Raw genomic sequence first — 19,345 nt, 5'->3', positions numbered from 1 at the left:
AATGAAAAGGATTTTAGATATGATTATGCTCTAAAATGATTTTTTCTTGATTCTCTTTAAAATTTGTTTAATTAATTTTTATAATTGTCTCGATTTTCCTTGATTTTCAAAATCCCTCAAAAAATTTCAAAGTAAATTTGACTTTGATTCTCTGATTTACTTTCTTTTAACTTTTCTTTAATATTTGAAGAGATCATATTTTAGTCTTAATTGTTGAGATCATCTTTGATTAGTGGTCAAATTACTCTACAAATTTTATTGATATGATTTATGATAAAAATTTAAAACTAGATAAATAAAAGACTAAAACATAAAAAAAGATAAATAAATAAATAAGACAAACAAGATATAAAAAGAAAATATAAGAAATTAGACAATTGGACTTGGTTTAAGCTCTGAACTAAATAAGGTGTTTACAGTGCCAATGTCACATCCATATTTTTTGGTCCTTTCTTTTTTTAGTTTTTATTTTGAAAATTTTATGATATAAAATTTTCACAAAACTTATTATTACTTATGTTCGTGTTAACCAAACTTTCTACAATTTTATTTTTATTTTTACTTTTTGTCTTTTTCAAGTTTTTCTTCCTTTTTTTTATTTTTATATTTAATGAAAAATTTTAATATTTTTATTTTTATAAGTGGGGCCAATTTTATATTATTAATTAAAAATAATTTTTTTCTAATTTTTCGTACTTTTTAATTAGATAATTGTATAACAAAAAACTATTAACGAAGGTGTTAATGTCATTTGGATTTGATTTTTTTTTGCCTTTATTTTTTTTAGTTTTAGGGTATAAGAAACGAATATTAAAAAATGATATTTTTAATAAATAATATCAAATTGGCCATACATAAAAAATAACAAAAAATAATATTAAATATAAAGGAGAAAAAAGAAAAAGTAAAGTATAATAAAAATTAGAGACATAAATCCATTATATAAATTTTGTAAGAAAAGTTTATCATTGTTGATGTCATGCGGTAATTCCACTTTTTTTTTTTTTTGTACTTTTCACATTTTCTTTTATTTTTAATTAGATTTTTTTTGAAAAAATACCATGCATTTTTTAGTTTTTTTTTTTATTTTTAATAAGATAAATAACAATAAAAGAAATCCATAATTGATTTTTTTTAAAAAAGTCAATAGAGATACAGATAATAAACAACTTGTATTATATGAAATTTGATTCATTCGGATCTGATTTTGTTTTTCATTTAGGATCGAATTGAGAATTTTTTTAAAAATTAAGGTCAAGTTAGAGGCGGATTTATGGTGTTTCGTTTTCTCTTGGTTTTATATTAAATTATATTTTAAATATTTATTTAATTATATATGTATTATATTAATAAAAGTTATTATTTAATATCTTAATTTAATAAAAATACTATATTTATTTATAATTAAGATAAAATTTATCCATCAATTAATTATATAAATTTTACTCATTTTGACTTTTGTTTGATCCTTATTCAAGCTCTTAACGTGTTACTTTATGTTTCTTTTTTTTTTTTTTTCTTTTTTTCAATTTTTTTTTTTCAATTTAGATAAACTTTGTGAAAAAAAATCAATGTTGGTGTTTATGTAGCATTCCAATTTGCTTATTTTTTTCTTTCTTTTTTGTGTTTTTTAATTTGATAAATTTTGCAATAAAAGGAGTGATGGATAAGAACGAAAGAATAATTCATACTCGATGGGTCCCTACTCAATTAGCATGCTTATATAATACCCCAATTAGCTTTCTTTTCATTTTTTCCTACTTGTTTTCAAATATCTTTTTAGTTAAAGTAATTTTGTAAAAAAGCTAATGAAAGGTTCCACGTGGCACCCTATTTGAATTTTGCATCCTTATACTTTTTTATTAGATAAATTTTATAACAAAAAGTTTCAATTAATTAAATTTTAAAATAATTCGTATTTGACAAATTTTAATTCATCTCAATTCAATAAAAGATAATTTTTTTTTAAATCGAGATTGAATTAAGATGGATTAAATTTTTTTAAAAGAAATGAGATCAAGTTGAAAGTATCTTTATGATATTTTATCCCAATCAATTTTGAAGTATATATACAAATATATATTTTAATATTTATTTAGTTTTACACATATATATATATTATATTAATAAAAATATTTTTTATTTTTATTTTAAAAATTAATATTTTAAATTTAATATGCGATGTCAATGTGACACCATCTATGAGCTTTTGATATATTTTTTTGCTTTTTTGCTTTTTCCCTTTTTCAGTTTTTTTTTTTAATTTTTTTGAGTTTTTTCTTAGATAAATTTTTTTGCGAATAGGAGGCCAATTACAGTATTTACTTGTTATTATAATTTTTTTTACGTTTTATTTTTAAAATTTTTTATTTAGATAAATTTTACAAAAAAGATACGATGAATAGAAACGAAAAAACAAAAGAATTTTGAGACACAACACGTAAGCATCTTTCCAGTTTGTAATATTTTTACTTAACCATTTTTTTTATATTCAATAGAATATAAGGAGTCAAACATAAACACAAAAAAAAAAAAAAATCAAATATTATATTTAATTAGTATTAGAGAAGATATTATTTTATTTATTTATTTACACAATTTAAAGACATAAATTACTCACAACTGCCCTTCGTTGGTGTGAAACCCTTCACCCTCTAATAAAAATTTTAATTTATTCCCACTTTTCCCTTTTAAATATTCCTTTTCATATTCTTTCTGTCCTTTAATTTCAATTTTTTTATAAATTTATAAATTTATAAATTATAATTATAAACAATTATTATATTCATTTATTAAAAAAATTTATATTCTTCGTTAATGAACAAAATTTTTAATAAATATTAATTTTTTGTATTATTTATTTTAAAAATTAATATTTGCTACTTAATGAGGTGGTTGACATTATATAAAGTAAGTGGATCAAATATAAACTCTATAAAAAATTAATGAATAATCAAACAAAGAAACAAACTAAATTATAACATAAATTCAATATAAAGTTAAACCGTATCTATACACAATATAATTTAAATATAAAATCTCATAATTTAAAAATTTCCTCCATATCACTAAACCAAAGTTTCATTAGTAATTTTAGCTTTAAATCCAATAATTAAAAATATAAATGAATAAAATATTAATGAATTTTATTATATTTATAATCTGTTTATTTAATTAATTAATTTAATATGTTATTTGTGATTGTTTATTAACATTAATAAATGATAAAAAAATTATAAAAATCAAATTCGTTCACAAAATATTAATCAAACTTCCGTGGTTTGCATATGTAAGTAATCCCAAACATTCATCATTAATTAATAACTAAAATATCTTTTTATCCACTAATCATTCACTAATGTTTCCTAATAAACTCACAAAAAAATACAAGAAAAAAGCCAAACATAATTTATTAGCATATATTATATATTATAAAAATAAAAGTAGGGCTTAGCATATAATAAAAAAGTATAAAAGCTATTATTATTAGTATAAATTAAAAATGATTAATCTCCATTTTAGCTTCTCTTAAATCAAAGCCTCACCATCTCTTCCTTCTATGGGTAGGTGCCTGTCTGTCCGTCTGTCACACACACAAAGAGAAGAAGAAGAAGAAGACGAAACGATTCTTCCCCTACTTTCAGCTAGTCGCTTCGATTTCACCGCCGATCTTTTTCCGTTATCTTTCCCTCTTAATTTCCAACTTTACCCCTCCCATTCCCAGTAAGTCCATTTCTACTCCTTTCCTCCTTTCCAATCTCTTTATCTCGAAAAAAAGCGATTTAAAAAAGGACAAAAAAGATTTATTTATGATAATTCGATTGAGATAAAAAATAGATGGGGCACAGAAAGAAAAACGTTGCTCCCCGCTCAAAACAGTCGCCGCCGGTGGCTGCCATAACGCCGATGGGTGCTTTTAACGATTCAGCTGAAGCCGAGCTGACTGGGAATAATGCGAAAATCGAGCTATTTGCGGTTCCCGTTGAATCGGATGATTCGTCTTCGCATGCGGCGGTTAAGGTAGAGTGCGAGCGAGCCCTAACGGCTCTCCGACGTGGCAACCATACGAAAGCGCTTCGGTTGATGAAAGAATCGTGCACTCATCACGAGAACTCGGCTCACGCGGCGCTAATCCACCGCGTTCAAGGCACGGTCTGCGTGAAAGTGGCGTCCATCATCGATGACCCTAACGCCAAACACCGGCATTTGAAAAACGCGATCGATTCAGCCAAAAAAGCTGTGGAATTATCTCCGAACTCGATAGAATTTGCTCATTTTTATGCTAATTTACTTTATGAAGCGGCCAACGATGGAAAAGAGTACGAAGAAGTGGTTCAAGAATGCGAACGCGCGTTGGCCATTGAGAATCCGGTGGATCCCGCCAAAGAAAGCTTACAAGAAGAGAGTCAACAGAAAATATCTACTGCGGAGGCAAGGATTTTGCACGTGCAAAATGAGCTTAGGTCTTTGATACAGAAATCGAATATTGCTTCGATTTCTACTTGGATGAAGAATTTAGGGAATGGAGAAGAGAAGTTTAGATTAATTCCAATTCGGAGAGTTACTGAGGATCCAATGGAGGTTAGGTTAGTGCAAACGAGAAGGCCTAATGAGATTAAGAAAGCTACAAAGACGCCAGAAGAAAGAAGGAAAGAGATTGAGGTTAGAGTTGCTGCCGCTAGGTTGTTGCAGCAGCAGAAATCTGAAGCAGCTTCTTCTTCGACACTGTTGCAAGGAGAGGGAGAGAGGAATGGACTGGATTTGGCTTCCGGAAGTGGACAAAGAGGAGCAGATAGAAGGAGGACGAAGAAGAGTTCCACAGCTGAAAGGAAAGATTGGATTAGATCGTTTTGGAATTCAATGAGTACTGATTCGAAGAAAGATTTGCTTAGGATTAGGGTTAGTGATCTCAAGGTATATTTTGGTTTGTTGAAAGATGGATTGGTGAGTGATGTCTTATCGGAGGCTTTAGCATTTGCTGAGGTTAATAAGACTTGGAAGTTTTGGGTTTGTTGTAGGTGTAGTGAAAAGTTTGCAGATTCAGAGTCTTACATGCAGCATGTTGTTCAGGAACATATGGGGAGCCTCGTGCCAGAAATGCAGAACGTTTTGCCACAGAGTATTGACAATGAGTGGATAGAGATGCTCCTTAACTGTTCTTGGAATCCTTTTGATATTTCTGCTGCAGTTAAAATGATTGGGAACCGGTCTAAATGCCAGGACTCGGAGTTTTCAGAGGATTTTTACTCAGGGAACCATAATGAGGAGTGTAATGATTGCTTCAAAGATGCATGGGGCTTATCTCCTGATAAGGAAAATTTTGGGAATCGTTACAATTGTGGTAGTCTAGAGGGCAATGATTGTGACAAAGTTTCTAGCATTGAGTGCAAAGATTGTGATGGAAATAAGAGTTCTGTAGCATATCCCCTTGTGGATAGTTGGCCAACAGTGGATGATGCCGAGAGGGCAAAGTTGCTTGAAAGAATTCACACTTCATTTGAACTGCTTATTAGACATAAGTACCTTGCTGCAAGCCATCTTACCAAGGTGATACAATTCACAATGGATGAGTTGCAGAGTCTGGTTTCTGGTTCTGAGCTTCTGAATCATGGTGTTGGTCAAACTCCCATGTGCATCTGTTTTCTGGGAGCTACGCAGCTTAGAAAAATCCTTAAATTCTTGCAGGACTTATCTCATTCTTGTGGTCTGGTTAGATATTCTGAGAAGACTGCCCTTGTGGATAATGTGAATGGTGCCACTCAGATTCTTGACTTTAAAGAGAAGATTGTTCTTAATGCAGATGCTTCGTGTCTCCTCCTGGATCAACATTTATTGGCTGATGCAGCAATAGAAGATGCTGCGCAGGCAAATGCTAATGGTCGCAATGGAAATGGGTCTGTACAGGATGCTGATGCTCTGCTATCCTGGATCTTTGCAGGCCCCTCAAGTGGGGATCAATTGGCATCATGGATACGCATGAAAGAAGAGAAATCACAGCAAGGACTGGAAATTCTCCAGATGCTGGAGAAGGAATTTTATCACCTGCAGAGTCTTTGTGAGAGAAAATGTGACCATATAAGCTATGAGGAAGCATTGCAGTCTCTGGAGGATCTCTGTCTTGAAGAAGGTAAGAAGAGGGAGACTGCCACTGAATTTGTTCATCAAAGCTATGAATCTGTCCTTAGAAAGCGAAGAGAAGGACTTGTTGAGAGTGAGAGCAGTAGATTTGAGTTAGATGCTATATCAAATGTTTTAAAAGAAGCAGAAGCACTGGATGTCAATCAATTTGGCTATGAGGGTACTTATGCTGGTGTGACTTCTCAGTTATGTGACTTGGAATCTGGTGAAGATGATGACTGGAGAGCTAAGGATTATCTGCATCAAGTGGACACCTGCATAGAAGTTGCCATTCAGAGACAGAAGGAACAATTATCAGTAGAGGTCTGTTGTTTGCTTTAGATACAACTTCAATATAATGAATTGATTCTTAACCTTCCATTCTTAACTGTTCTGTTTTGTCAAGCAGCTAAGCAAAATTGATGCACGAATCATGCAAAATGTTACTGGGATGCAGCAGTTGGAACTCAAACTTGAGCCTGTGTCTGCACATGATTATCGATCAATAATGTTGCCTTTAGTGAAATCGTACTTGAGGGTTTGTATTAAACTAGTTGAATTTTGTTTGATGTTCTATTTCTTATAGACAAATGTATATATCTTGAGATGCCCTTTTACTTTATTTATTTATTATGTTTAAATTCAGGCACACTTGGAGGATCTGGCCGAGAAAGATGCCAATGAGAAATCTGAAGCTGCGGGAGAAGCTTTTTTAGCAGAGCTTGCACGGGACTCTAAGAAAGGTGTTCGAGGAGGAAGCGATAATTCCAGACATTCACAGGAGAAAAGCAAGGATAAGAAAAGGAGCAAGGAGTTCAGAAAATCCAAGGATTCAAAGGTATGGTTTACTTTTTTTTTTTTTTTCTAATATTCAACTTTTTGTTACTTAAGTTACATATTCCATGGTTCAGGTCTAATGTTTTCTTACTGCTTCAGGCTTCTGGTGGAAATGAGAAGCATATGCTTAATGATGAGGATGCTGAGCAAGTGTATGTTTTCCTCCTGTTCTGCATTTGCATATTCCCATTTATCTATTCTAATGTATTCTTCTCTTGACAAGTGGTAGTCTTGTATTAATGTGCATTTTAATGTATGTATTCTTGCAGTTCTTTGGCAGTTGCTTCTGATGGTAACCATCTAGATTCTGAAGTTGTTTCTGTGAATAGTGATAACTTAAAACAACAAGAAGAGGAATTTAAACGAAAAATCGAGCTTGAAGCAGAGGAAAGAAAGCTTCAAGAGACTTTGGAGTATCAAAGACAGGTTGAGAATGAGGCTAAACTGAAGCACCTTGCTGAGCAAAATAAAAAAACTAATCAAGCATACGCAGAGAAAGAAGCTGACAGATTGCATGATACTTATTTGGAAACCGGTGATCTAGATATTCAGGTAAGCATTCTGTTGGTGACTCTTTCCTTCAATATGATGAGATGGAAGTTGGTCAATGTTATGCTGAGATGTGCTTTATGCTGTTATTTATAGAGGAACCATAATTAGATAATCATAATACCATATAAACTTTCTTGTCAGGAACATTTGGCACTAAGGAACAGGGTCGCAAACAATTTGGGTAGCATACCGATGAGCAGTGCCAATGGTTCAGCTGTCTCAGTGGCTTCTAATACTTCTGGAACTCATGTGAAATTTAAACAAGGTTAGCAATATTACAAGGTCTGTGAATTTTTCTAGTTTGTGCCATAGTACTTGGAGATCATCATCTTTTCATATTAAGCAGGATTAGTTAATGGTGCAGTCCCAGAGGATGGTCTTTTCCCTAATGTTCAACGCACAGGAAGAAAGGGTAGACGACATAAGAGTAGCAACAAATTTCTTGATAAGTATCAAGTCATGTCTTCTGAAAAGGAAAACATTCAACTTGGAAGCTCTCATGGCAATGTGGAAGAGCAAGTTAGATGTGTTGAAGGTGTGCCTGTGGACAGTGGTAAACTTTACTTTGTTCATTTTATGGGCTAGAATGTTATATTTTGCATTGCTTAACTCTGTGCTAATGTTTACGTGGTTCCAAGAAGAGTGTGAAAATAGACAAAGGGTTCTATGGTGATTGGGAGAGGGTTAGATTTAAACTGTGGAGGCGGTCAATTGTACTTCCTTTCTTACTTCATTTATAATGACATGAAAAAAAGGGAGAGATTTTATTTAATTTCTTCATATGACTTTTACATGGATGCCTTCAAAGTAGAAACAAATTGCTGGATTTTGATGATACTGTCTTGATGTTGAACATTTATTTTCTTTGATTCATTTATGCGTGCACTGGAATCATAACTTTCATTTACATACCACTTGCTTCTTTTTCTAAATTCATGCTCACTACAACTCTGGCATTTGAGAAATTGCTATGTCATAACATAATCCCTTGTCTATGTGAAATTAATATATGAAAAGTAAACTAGACATCTTTTAAGTGCTTTCTTTGTTTCTGCATGTACTTTGTGTCACCTGCCGCATGATGTCATATTGAAGCAACTGATATTTTGATACTGCATTACAAGTATGGTTTGACAATATAGTGCTTGAGCTGGAGGTTTTTAATTTACTGGATATCAGGTCTACACGTATATTCTTGTGCAGATTCTGATGTTATTGTTCGTATGGTATTGGTTTATTTTCTATGAAGTTTCTCTTCGGATGTTGTTTGTGTCTGCATCTTTGCATTATGTCATTTATTCTCCTCTCTATGTTTTGCTTATTCAAAATGTTGTCCTGAATACCATGTATTACTATTACAAAATTCAGTGTGAGTTTGTGTTAGAATTACACATACCACGTTTTATTTTGGAGAATTACAATTTCCTGCTTAATTTTGTTAACTACAGCAATTATTATGTGTTAACTCATTCCACATACATTTTCATATTATCTATACCATATAAAGGGGAAAAGCATAGTTAAGCTTTAGAATACAAGGAATAAAGTGTGCTATTTGTATCAGTTTTTGCAGTTTGTCCTTCAGATTTGTATCTGATTCATTCATTGACCATGCTCTTTCGATTACCTTGCCATGATGGTTATAGACCATATGTTGGTGCGAATTTGTATTACTATTAGTATTTATGTGGTAAGTTGTTTTTCTGATTTTCTTGTACAAGTTTTGGGAACTAAGCTGACATGGGTACTTCTTTGAAACCAGTTGCTTCTATGTCTGGAGAGGAAGGTACAAAGACCTTAAGACAACTGCAAGCTGAGGAAGATGATGAAGAAAGGTTCCAAGCTGACCTCAAGAAGGCTGTTCGCCAAAGCCTTGGTAGTGTTCTTACTGCATTTACTAATGCATGCTTCTTATTGTTATGCTACTCTTACAAATGTTGTGTTTGGGATTGGGTGTCTTGAAACAAGTCAGTTGTACTGGTGAATGTAAAAGAACTATTATAGTGCATGTCTGGTAATTTAATGATTTCACCTATGAATTTTTATTGGAAAAAAAAAAAAAACAATTTTGGTTTCATCTATTTAAGGAATATTTTGCATTCACTATGTACTGCTCCTCTGCAGTTTGTTTTAAGACAAACGTGGGAAAATTTTCTTTTTCTGGGTATTTGTTATAAGGGTTAAGTATTGGAGTGCTTAATCTGATTGGCTAATGCACAGAAATTTTTGGATGATGAACTGCCTAGTTATGCATCAGTATTTAACTTGGTAGTTTTGGCTCAACCCTAGTGAATGTATATCAGTGTATTTGGTAGTCTACTGCATAGTTGCATGTATATTTTCATATGAATGCTTCAATATTTGCTGAAATAAGTTTTACTTATATAAATTGGACACGAACTTTTTGCCTAATTATTGCAAAGTTTGTCATATATGTATTCATTGCTGTAGTTTCTATGTTCAGTTGTATAGCATTCTTCTTTATGATTGATTGCAGCTTGGCCGGGAAACTGGGTGTATTGTTTAAGCATGGACTTGGTGTTAAAATCCTTCTTTTCACTTCCCTTGAGTAGATTGGCTACTTGAGCAGCTTTTTAACTGTGTTTATGTCATTTTTCAGACACATACCAAGCACAACAGAGATTGCCCTTGGCTTCAAGTTCGAGAACAGTAAAAAGGGTACCTTTGCTAGTAAATAACCATGGTGTCTCACTAAATGAGGTCTCCAGTGAAGGTTTGTATGAAGCTGATGTGTTTGGTACAGGCCTGCAGAATGAAGTTGGTGAATACAATTGCTTTCTGAATGTTATAATACAGGTTGGTTTTTTCTTGTACGAGTGATATATGGTCACTTTCAGCCCACCTGCGTTGAACTTGGCTTTCTATGTTCTCTTGCTAAACATTTGCTGCCTTTGGTATAACCTCAGTCGTTGTGGCACTTGAGACGGTTTCGTGATGAATTCTTGCGGAGATCGACATCAGAACATGTTCACGTGGGAGATCCATGTGTCGTCTGTGCACTATATGAAATTTTCACCGCCCTGAACATTTCATCTACTGATGCACGGAGAGAACCTGTTGCCCCGTCATCACTTAGAATAGCCCTTAGGAACTTATATCCAGATAGTAACTTTTTCCAAGAGGTAGGTTGAGTTTTTATTGTATAACTTGGCTTTCCTAATTGTTAGATATCCAATTATTACCCATAATTATGATTTTAGATGGATGTCGATGATGGAAAGTTTTGACAAAAATAGTAGTAATTTGCAGGCTCAGATGAACGATGCTTCTGAAGTATTGGCTGTAATATTTGATTGCCTTCATCAGTCTTTTACTTCTGGTTCGAGTGTTTCTGATGCTGATTCTATGGACAGCAACTGCACAGGCTCTTGGGATTGTGCAAAAAGTGCTTGTATGGTGCATTCTCTTTTTGGAATGGATATCTTTGAGCGAATGAATTGCTACAGTTGTGGTCTGGAGTCCAGACATTTGAAATACACTACTTTCTTTCATAATATAAATGCCAGTGCACTGCGAACAATGAAGGTATTTGTCCATTGGGAAAAAAAATTTTTTTTTCTAGAATTCCTGTTGAACAGTTTCTTTTTCTTGGTTACTAACAAACTTTTCTTTACCATTCAGGTGATGTGTGCAGAAAGCTCCTTTGATGAGCTTTTAAATTTTGTGGAGATGAACCATCAATTAGCTTGTGATTCAGAGGCTGGTGGCTGTGGGAAGTTCAACTCTATCCATCACATTCTCTCAAATCCACCACATGTTTTCACTACAGGTTGTACTTGAAGTTAAATGAATTTATTCTTAGACACTCAGTGGTTTATACTTTTAAAATCATTATCCTTTTTGGTCTTGCAGTTCTAGGTTGGCAGAATACATGTGAAAGTGCTGATGACATAGCAGCGACACTGGCTGCCTTAAATACTGAAATAGATATTAGTGTCCTTTATCATGGTCTAGATCCAAAAAATAAGCATAACTTAATGTCAGTGGTACGTATGTGCAATCTGTCTCTTTCTCTCTGCATTTGTTTGAGTTTTATTTTTGAATTCAAAATTTAAAATGCAGAAAGAGGTGATTATTGCACATTGTTTGTAAGGTTTGATTTTGTTGTTTTTTTCATATTTTTCTGAAACTCTCAGGTTTGCTATTATGGGCAACATTATCATTGTTTTGCCTATAGTCACGATCATGAAAGATGGATTATGTATGATGACAAAACTGTCAAGGTAAGTATGTGTTCTATTGTGAAGTATGTCATCCAGTGTATTCCCTTATTCTTGGTATTTCAAACTGAATTTTGATGTCCAGGTAATTGGTGGCTGGGCTGATGTTCTTACAATGTGTGAGCGGGGCCACTTGCAACCACAGGTTCTTTTCTTCGAAGCCGTAAATTAAAAATTTTAATTGAATCCTGTCATATTATTTAATACAACAGATAGCATTGGGCTTAACACGGGTTTGGCATCTGATTGCTGTCTCTAGTGAGTTGTTGTTCATAGTCACATTGCAACTTACAACCACGCAGTTTATACGGTAAAACCATGCAAAAATTGATTCCAAAGGAAGTTTGAGATGGTTGGTTCCTTTGTTAGAAAATCCACGGATGTGAATAAAAAGGAAGAGCTTGGGATACAATGAGCTTATGTAGGAGAAAGTGGTCTTTTTGAGGGAAGAAATGATCACAAAAAGATTTTCTTTACAACTGAGGAAATTGGATAATGGAAGAGCATGAAGTTAGTTTTTTGGTACTCCTGCCTCCAGTACTTTTTCTTCTTGGAACTTCCCAATAATGTAGCTTTGGTTGAGGGGGAAAAAAACAGAAAAATTATATGATTGGCTGGCCATGAATGCATTGACGGAGAATTTAATGCTGCAACGAACATTGGCAGGAGGATACAACAATTTTTAGTGGGGAAGTTACTAGATTCAGAAACTGTGCTAGATGTTTTTCTTCCTTTCTTTCCAAGATTATTTCCCCCATTATTCTAAATAGGTTATGTATGGATCAATCAGGACCCCTAGTTCTTCAACTCTTTGATATTCCAGCTTTTGAAGAAAAATTTTGTTGTCATCCTGATGCTGATGGGGTTTACATAGTGAATTTATGCCATTTTTTTGTCGGTTTAAAACCAAAAATTGTCATTCTTCATTACTTGCTACTCTTTATCTACTCTTCCCAATCCAAATTTCCCTCCCTGTTGGCTGTTTCCATTCGCATTCAATGACATTTGTCTGTGGATGTTAAAAAATTGCATGCAATGGCATCGGCATCTGCGCTCTCATTTTTGTAATGTGGAAATGGCTAGGTCACTAAACTAGTGTAAAATGTTTAATAATGTGATAATTGAGAACTAAAAATTTTTAATATAATACTTGAAATATAATTTTGTTAACCAAGAGTAATTTGTTTTTCATTTTAAGTTAGCACGATAATGATGAGTATCACTTAACAAATTTATAGTTTTAAGTATTATATTAAAGATTTTTAAAATGTTCAATTATTATTTTGAATATTTTATTATAATTTAAGATTAATTCCTAGAAATTATATCAATGCTCTATGAGAGTTGGTATTGCAGATGCTCGTATCATTCTTTTTGTATGTTTCGGAAATGGAATTCAAATGCTGAAAGGGCTAATTCCAACGCATTTATACTTGGCATAAATAAATTTTTTTATACAACAGATTTTAGTTAGTAATGTTGTACATGGGAGAGAAGATGGAAAAAATTTTAAGATTTGAATAACTATTTTTAATAAAAATAAATTAGATAAAATTTAATATAATAAAAAATTATCAATTAGGGAAGTTTTACTTTGTTAAGAATTTTAAAGTTAATAAATAAATAAAATTAGTTAATATTTAATTTAATAGAAAGTATATTAATAAGGATTTTATTAATAAAAAAGTATATTAATGAAGAGTCATATAGTTAATTTAATAAATTATAAAAAATATATATGTGATTCACTATTTGTATCTTTAAAGTTGATCAAGAAATAAAAAATAATTAATATATTTTATTCAATTAAAAAGTATCTACTAAGAAAAGTTTACTTAATAAGGATTTTATTAATAAAAAACATATTAATTAATAAAGAACAACATAATTAATTTAATAAATTGTCAAAGGCATAATAGATATGTGATTCACTATTTTTACTTTATATTTTGACATATGGTATTGATGTTAAATTAAGGATAATTAATAACGTCATGAAGAGAAATCATTTATTATAATGAGTAAAGTTTTTGAAAATTTTTTTTGTTGTTATGAAATTTAAAAATAAATTATTTTTAATTAAATATTATTTTTATTTTTATTTTTAATATCAATAAAAAATATAATAAACTCCATATATACCTCTTGTGATTTGTGATTTTCTTATTTATATTTTTTAAATAGTTTTTTCGGTTTATAATTCTGGGTTTACTTCTATTATGAGAGAGTAACAGTTTTAAAAATAATAATGAGGATATTTATAATTTTACTAAAATCTAATTGATTTTTGACACCATTACTTCCTAATAATGAAAGTAAATTATAAGATTATAAGTGAGAAAAATTTTTTTCGTAAGAGTGCAAGTGGGAAAATTATAAAATCATAGAAGGTGTATGAAAGTGTATGTGTAATTTATCTTTAAAAAAATTTATTTTATTATAAAATAAGTAAAAATTCATATATCAATTTCATATCATATTTATTTCATGTCAAATAATAATTTTTTTTACAATATTATTATAATTATAGATCAAAATTAATTTGATACATCTGAATAAATGAAATAAGGTGATCGAAATTAAGGGCTTTAAATAGAGAGATTAATCAGGTATACTTATAATGTTATACCAATCAAATATATATTATGAAACTTGGCTTGGTGAGCATTAACAAAACAAGGAAAAATGGCTTGGTGAGCAACCAGAAAATTGAATTAAAGCTCCGAAACTTAGGATGCAAACAGCCAACAGGGTTTAAAAGTACGATAGAAACATAGAGGTTGGTACGATGGTTGATCCATAGACAGCCCCTTGAAATTAGAACTCTCCTGGATTTCCAATATTTGTCCCTAACCATCTCACACTTCGAAGGAAAAAAACTTCCCCAAAAAATCCGCTTTTCTCTTCTATCTCTCTCCTTTACTCAGTCTTTTTTACATCCAGCAAATCCGCTGATATCAGACCTGTTCAGCTCAAAATATGCTACCCATTTCAGTTTCAACAATCCCCTCTCTCTCTCTCTCTCTCTCTTCCTACCATTTCATCACATTTCCTTTCTAATTTTTATTTTCACCAAAATGCTTCTTCTTCTTCTTCTTCTTCTCGTCTGACTCTGACCATTTTTATACTGGTAGATATGCAATCATGACCCTTAAGGGTGGCACCACCAGTGCCTGTGCTGCGTGCAAGTATCAAAGGCGAAAGTGCATCCCTGAATGTCTTCTTGCTCCTTATTTCCCATCTGACCAAACCAAAGTTTTCCAGAATGCTCACAAATTATTTGGTGTGAGCAACATTGTCAAGATATTAAGGAGTTTAGATCCTGCTCAACATGCTGAGGCCATGCGTTCTATCAAATACCAAGCCAATGTTCGAGACAGGTTTCCTGTCCATGGATGTTTGGGGGTCATTCGTCAGCTTTATTATCAAATTCAGCTGCTTGAAGAAGAATTTTATGCAGTTCTTGCACAGCTTGAGATGTACAGGCAACATCATCACCAACAGCATCAGATTTCTTCCATGCCTGACGACGTGCCTTCACAACTAGAACTAGGCATGGCACCGCCTACCAATGCCCTCCCTCTCTTCAATCAAGTTCCTCATCAGCCTTACACCACCGTGTCAAATGTGCAGGTTTCAATGCAACACTCTTACTCTACTAGGAATAATATTGGTTATAGCTCTTCTTACGTGGATTCTAAGGAGAATGTGGGAAATAATTCTTTGTGGATTCAACACCCGTTTCTTGCCACAAACAATAACAGCAGCAATAGTAATGGCAGCCCAATGGCGATTCAATCTCAGCTGCTGGTTCCCAACTCACAGCCACTAGCTGTACAACAAGAAGTTGTCCAAGATTACGATGAAATTCATCCCTTCTTTGATACCATCGATGACAGACAATCTTATATTGATTCCAAAGAGGCTTACGACTCCAGGTAATTAATATATGTTTCTAATTAACTCTCATATTAACAATTGATGGATGATAAGTTCCCTCGAACTCAAATAAAAAAAATATTTCTACATAATTAGTTTGTGATTCAACGATTGATGGTGTGAATTTCAACGCTGCAGCTCTGAAGAATCTCCAAAAGACACGACACAATTAATGGAACATGTTGCAGAGAATGAATTGAAGAGTGCTGCTGCTTGCTTCAGTCTCACGAGTGTCAACTGATCAATTATCAGCAGCCAGAAAACGCCTAGTACTGCAACTTCCGTTCTTTTATTTTTTCCCCTTAATTAGATCTTATATATAGTACATTCCACAATTTTGACCTTTTTTTCTTTTGCTTTATAGCGTTTTGATTTTATATTCCGTATTCACACTGCTCAAATAAGAGTTAATTTCTTGTCTTTAATGAATCCTTTTTATACGATTCCTTTTTTTTTTTTTAAAAAAAGTTTAGAAACTTCCCAATAATTGCTTATTAAATGAACACCTTTGCAAGGTCATGGCATTAGAAACATATAATCATTTACGTCCCCCAATCAAAAAATTAATTTAATAACAAATGGTGTCATCCTATATCTGTTAAATATTAAGTTTTTTGTAGTTTTATATTCAAATTAAATCTTTTCATATATAGTTAATTAGTTTTAAATTAAATATTTAATATGATATTAGAACTCAAATTTTATAATGTTGTTCTTAACTATTAGTACTCGGTCTATTATCTCTTTTAAGTTTGTCATGTGATGGGTTTTTGTCTTCTTCTACACGTGATAAGACTTGTTAAAATGATATTATGTTATGCTGTTAAATATTGGATTTTTTGTACTTTTATATTCAACTTAAATCTCTACACACAATTGATTTTGCTTGAGATGCTTAAGAATTATTACTTTGATGATTTATAGAACAGAAGACATCATGTCCCATTACGATAGTGTAGGGTACATTTATAACAGAATCTTTGAATAAATACAGTTGATTGAAAATATCACTTGAATAAACAGTTCCATAGCAAGAATATCAGTTTCTTTGGTTTTATTTAGAATATGCGAGGGTGGTAGAATTTTCAAATGGATATACAACAAGCGGAAAGAAGGCACTAGATACTATCATGGGGTAGGGCTAAAACGAAAATAGGCAACAAAATTGCCATCAAAACTAATATGGCGACACTCAACTACTTTCATAACCTCAACTTCCTCTATACTAACAGAATCATTGAAGTATGTTGTTATATGAGCCAGAGTTTGGGCATTGTGATATATAGCCAATGGAAGGGAGCAGTTCCATTTTTCTGATCAGTCATTGCATAGAATGACCTGGAATGAGTTCTATTTAGTCAAAATATAGATTCCATAACATTAGAAGAAGAATGAGAAAGACAAACTGGGACATAAAGCATGATGAACCTGAGTTCGGCCATGATATTCATCTGGGATTTTCTCTTAAAGGCAATAATGCATCCAACATCCTAAAATGGACCTACAAAACATTCTTAAGGTTTTAGGATCATTGAACCCCCCAAACATCAAGTCGTCATCATGATATTTGTGTAGTATATGCATTTGTGTTTTAAAAAAAAAAGTTTAGAAGTATAAAAATAGTCTTGGAATAAAATTAGACGAGAAATTGACTGACCTATCAACTGTTAGGCAAGAGCAATCGGACTGCGCTCTCTCAATTGAACAAATTGGGCCACTGCCTTTTGGGTCAATTTTTGGTAAAAAATAAGTATGTGTAGCGGACTGTCTTTGGAGGTATGTAGCCGATTGTCTTTGGCAGTCGATCACTCGAGTTTATCACATTGTCTGTTTGAAATTTTGTCAAGGACAGTCGAATGCTCAAGAAGAGTATCGATTTCCTTATGAAAATTTCATTCTGTATTTAATTTGCCTAAAGTAGTCGAATACCCTGAAGGAATTTACATTTTTTCTGAAAAGAAGCTTAGAGCAGTCGGATGTTCTGTAATGAGGGTAGTCGACTTCTTTGTAGAATTTTACATTCTGTGTAAAAATTTGCTTGAAGCAGTAGAATGTCTTTTTTGGAAAATAAAAAGTCTTTCTATTGAATATGATGCTTTATTCCAAAAGTGATGATTTTGATCTAAGAGGTGTTGATTTATGGAAATGTATGATTGGGCAATACTTCAATTAACATTAATTTAAAACTACTTTACATTCAATCTCTTGCAGAATTCAAATCATTCTCTATTATTTTCTTTTTTCTGGTTTTGGTTCAAGTTAAAAAGAACTTAAAGTGCAAGCTTATTCTTATTTAATTTAAGTATTTTATTTTGTGAATAATGTTTATTAGAGTTCGTTTGCATCGTAGTTCAAGCTATTATCCTTGATAGCTTGCTGGTAGTGTCTTGCCTAAAAATTTCTTCATTTCATTTCCATCGATTACCTTAGTCTGCCACCAACACATACGGCGACATATTTGCACCATATTCAATGCCATTACCATAGTTGCTGGATCATATATTTCTACGTGAGAGTTATAGACACCCTATTTGGTTGGGGTTTAAATTAATTGGATGTAAACCGACTCAAATCAATTGGGCCAAATCAGTTAGGCCTAAATTAATCCAAGCTTAATTACCCATTTTATTTTTATTTTTATATATTTATTTATATTTATTTGTTTATTTGTTTATTTTTTTAATTTTATCGTAGATTTTATCTTTAGTCATTTGTATATATCTAATGTTGATTATTCAATTATTATTTATTATTAGTTATTTTTTAAATTTTATTTTATCTGATTTTTATTGATTTATTTTTGATTTTATTAATGTATCTTTAGTTTTCATGTTATCTTATTTGTTTTTTTTAAATAAATAAATAAATAAACAAATAACAAAGACAAAATCAAAGGGCTGTGATAGGATTGTAGGAGAGTAACCGGTGATGGGATGATTGAATTTTTTATGATAATTCATGTTAATTTTGAAATTTAACTAAAAATTTTCTTAGGATAAAAACGATTTCTCTTGTGATAAGATAAAACTTTTATTTTTCAAAAAAATCTAAATTTGAATGAAACACTGATTGGATTTGGACTCTTTCCTATAACACAACAGCAATTAGAGGAAAAGAGGACACATAAATTATAAACAGCAAAAAACAGATAAAGCACAAAAGCAACAAAAAAATCGAGAGAATTTTTTGGTAGAAAAGTAATTTGGAGTTTTTTCTTTTTTTTTTTTTTTGGGATTGTGAAAGTTGGATTTGGCATTGTTGGACAATTCTAGAAGGTAGAAAATTTGATTTGGGAATTTTTAAGGTTTTGATGAATTTTTGGAAAATTTTAGGAATTTCCAAAATCTATTTAAATTTTTTTACGAAGCTTGCATTATCCAACGACTATTCTTGTGATTTCCCCAATTTTCGACATCATTTCCAAACTTTGGTGGGTCTTTTCTAGAAATTGGTGAACTTTTCAACTAAGCATTAGTAGAAATTGGTGACCAGGAATTGCCTAGATAGAGAAGCTGTGAGAGGAGAGAGAAGAAAAAGAAGAAATCTAAGGGAAAAAGGTTTTTGAAGGGCTTTTATACATCTCCCAAATAATGTCATTTTGGCATTTAATTTTTCACAAGATCTTTGTGTTTTTTTTTTGCTCGACCCAGGCTTGTGTG

At 31.8% G+C, this 19,345-nt stretch overlaps 2 protein-coding genes across 10 annotated transcripts; both read left to right on the top strand.

The window, feature by feature from the left end:
• Nucleotides 1-3,520: 3,520 nt before the first annotated feature.
• Nucleotides 3,521-12,660, top strand: LOC111283379 (uncharacterized). Of its 9 annotated transcripts, none has more exons than XM_089746609.1 (16): nucleotides 3,521-6,441; nucleotides 6,527-6,655; nucleotides 6,764-6,955; nucleotides 7,054-7,106; nucleotides 7,224-7,506; nucleotides 7,648-7,771; nucleotides 7,871-8,041; nucleotides 9,269-9,382; nucleotides 10,127-10,323; nucleotides 10,434-10,649; nucleotides 10,777-11,052; nucleotides 11,149-11,296; nucleotides 11,380-11,513; nucleotides 11,664-11,750; nucleotides 11,833-11,892; nucleotides 12,007-12,660. In XM_089746609.1, exons 1-16 carry the CDS (start codon nucleotides 3,838-3,840, stop codon nucleotides 12,007-12,009), a joined length of 4,791 nt encoding a protein of 1,596 aa, XP_089602735.1. In that variant the 5' UTR covers nucleotides 3,521-3,837; the 3' UTR covers nucleotides 12,010-12,660. The 9 variants fall into 9 exon arrangements, 7 of the variants coding, with proteins under 7 accessions (XP_089602735.1, XP_089602734.1, XP_089602733.1 ...); XM_089746608.1 differs by having other exon boundaries at nucleotides 7,853-8,041; XM_089746607.1 differs by having other exon boundaries at nucleotides 7,853-8,059.
• Nucleotides 12,661-14,609: 1,949 nt separating this feature from the next.
• Nucleotides 14,610-16,129, top strand: LOC111289263 (LOB domain-containing protein 27-like). The gene is made up of 2 exons (XM_022880156.2): nucleotides 14,610-15,685; nucleotides 15,825-16,129. The coding sequence occupies exons 1-2, from the start codon at nucleotides 14,892-14,894 to the stop codon at nucleotides 15,925-15,927; spliced, it is 897 nt and encodes a 298-aa protein (XP_022735891.2). The 5' UTR covers nucleotides 14,610-14,891; the 3' UTR covers nucleotides 15,928-16,129.
• The last annotated feature ends 3,216 nt before the right edge of the window (nucleotides 16,130-19,345 follow it).

This window comes from Durio zibethinus, chromosome 17 (genome assembly GCF_047325235.1).
Source record: "Durio zibethinus cultivar Kanyao isolate XHJ-2024 chromosome 17, ASM4732523v1, whole genome shotgun sequence".
Taxonomy (NCBI): domain Eukaryota; kingdom Viridiplantae; phylum Streptophyta; class Magnoliopsida; order Malvales; family Malvaceae; genus Durio; species Durio zibethinus.
This window is presented reverse-complemented; position numbering and strand designations above follow the sequence as displayed.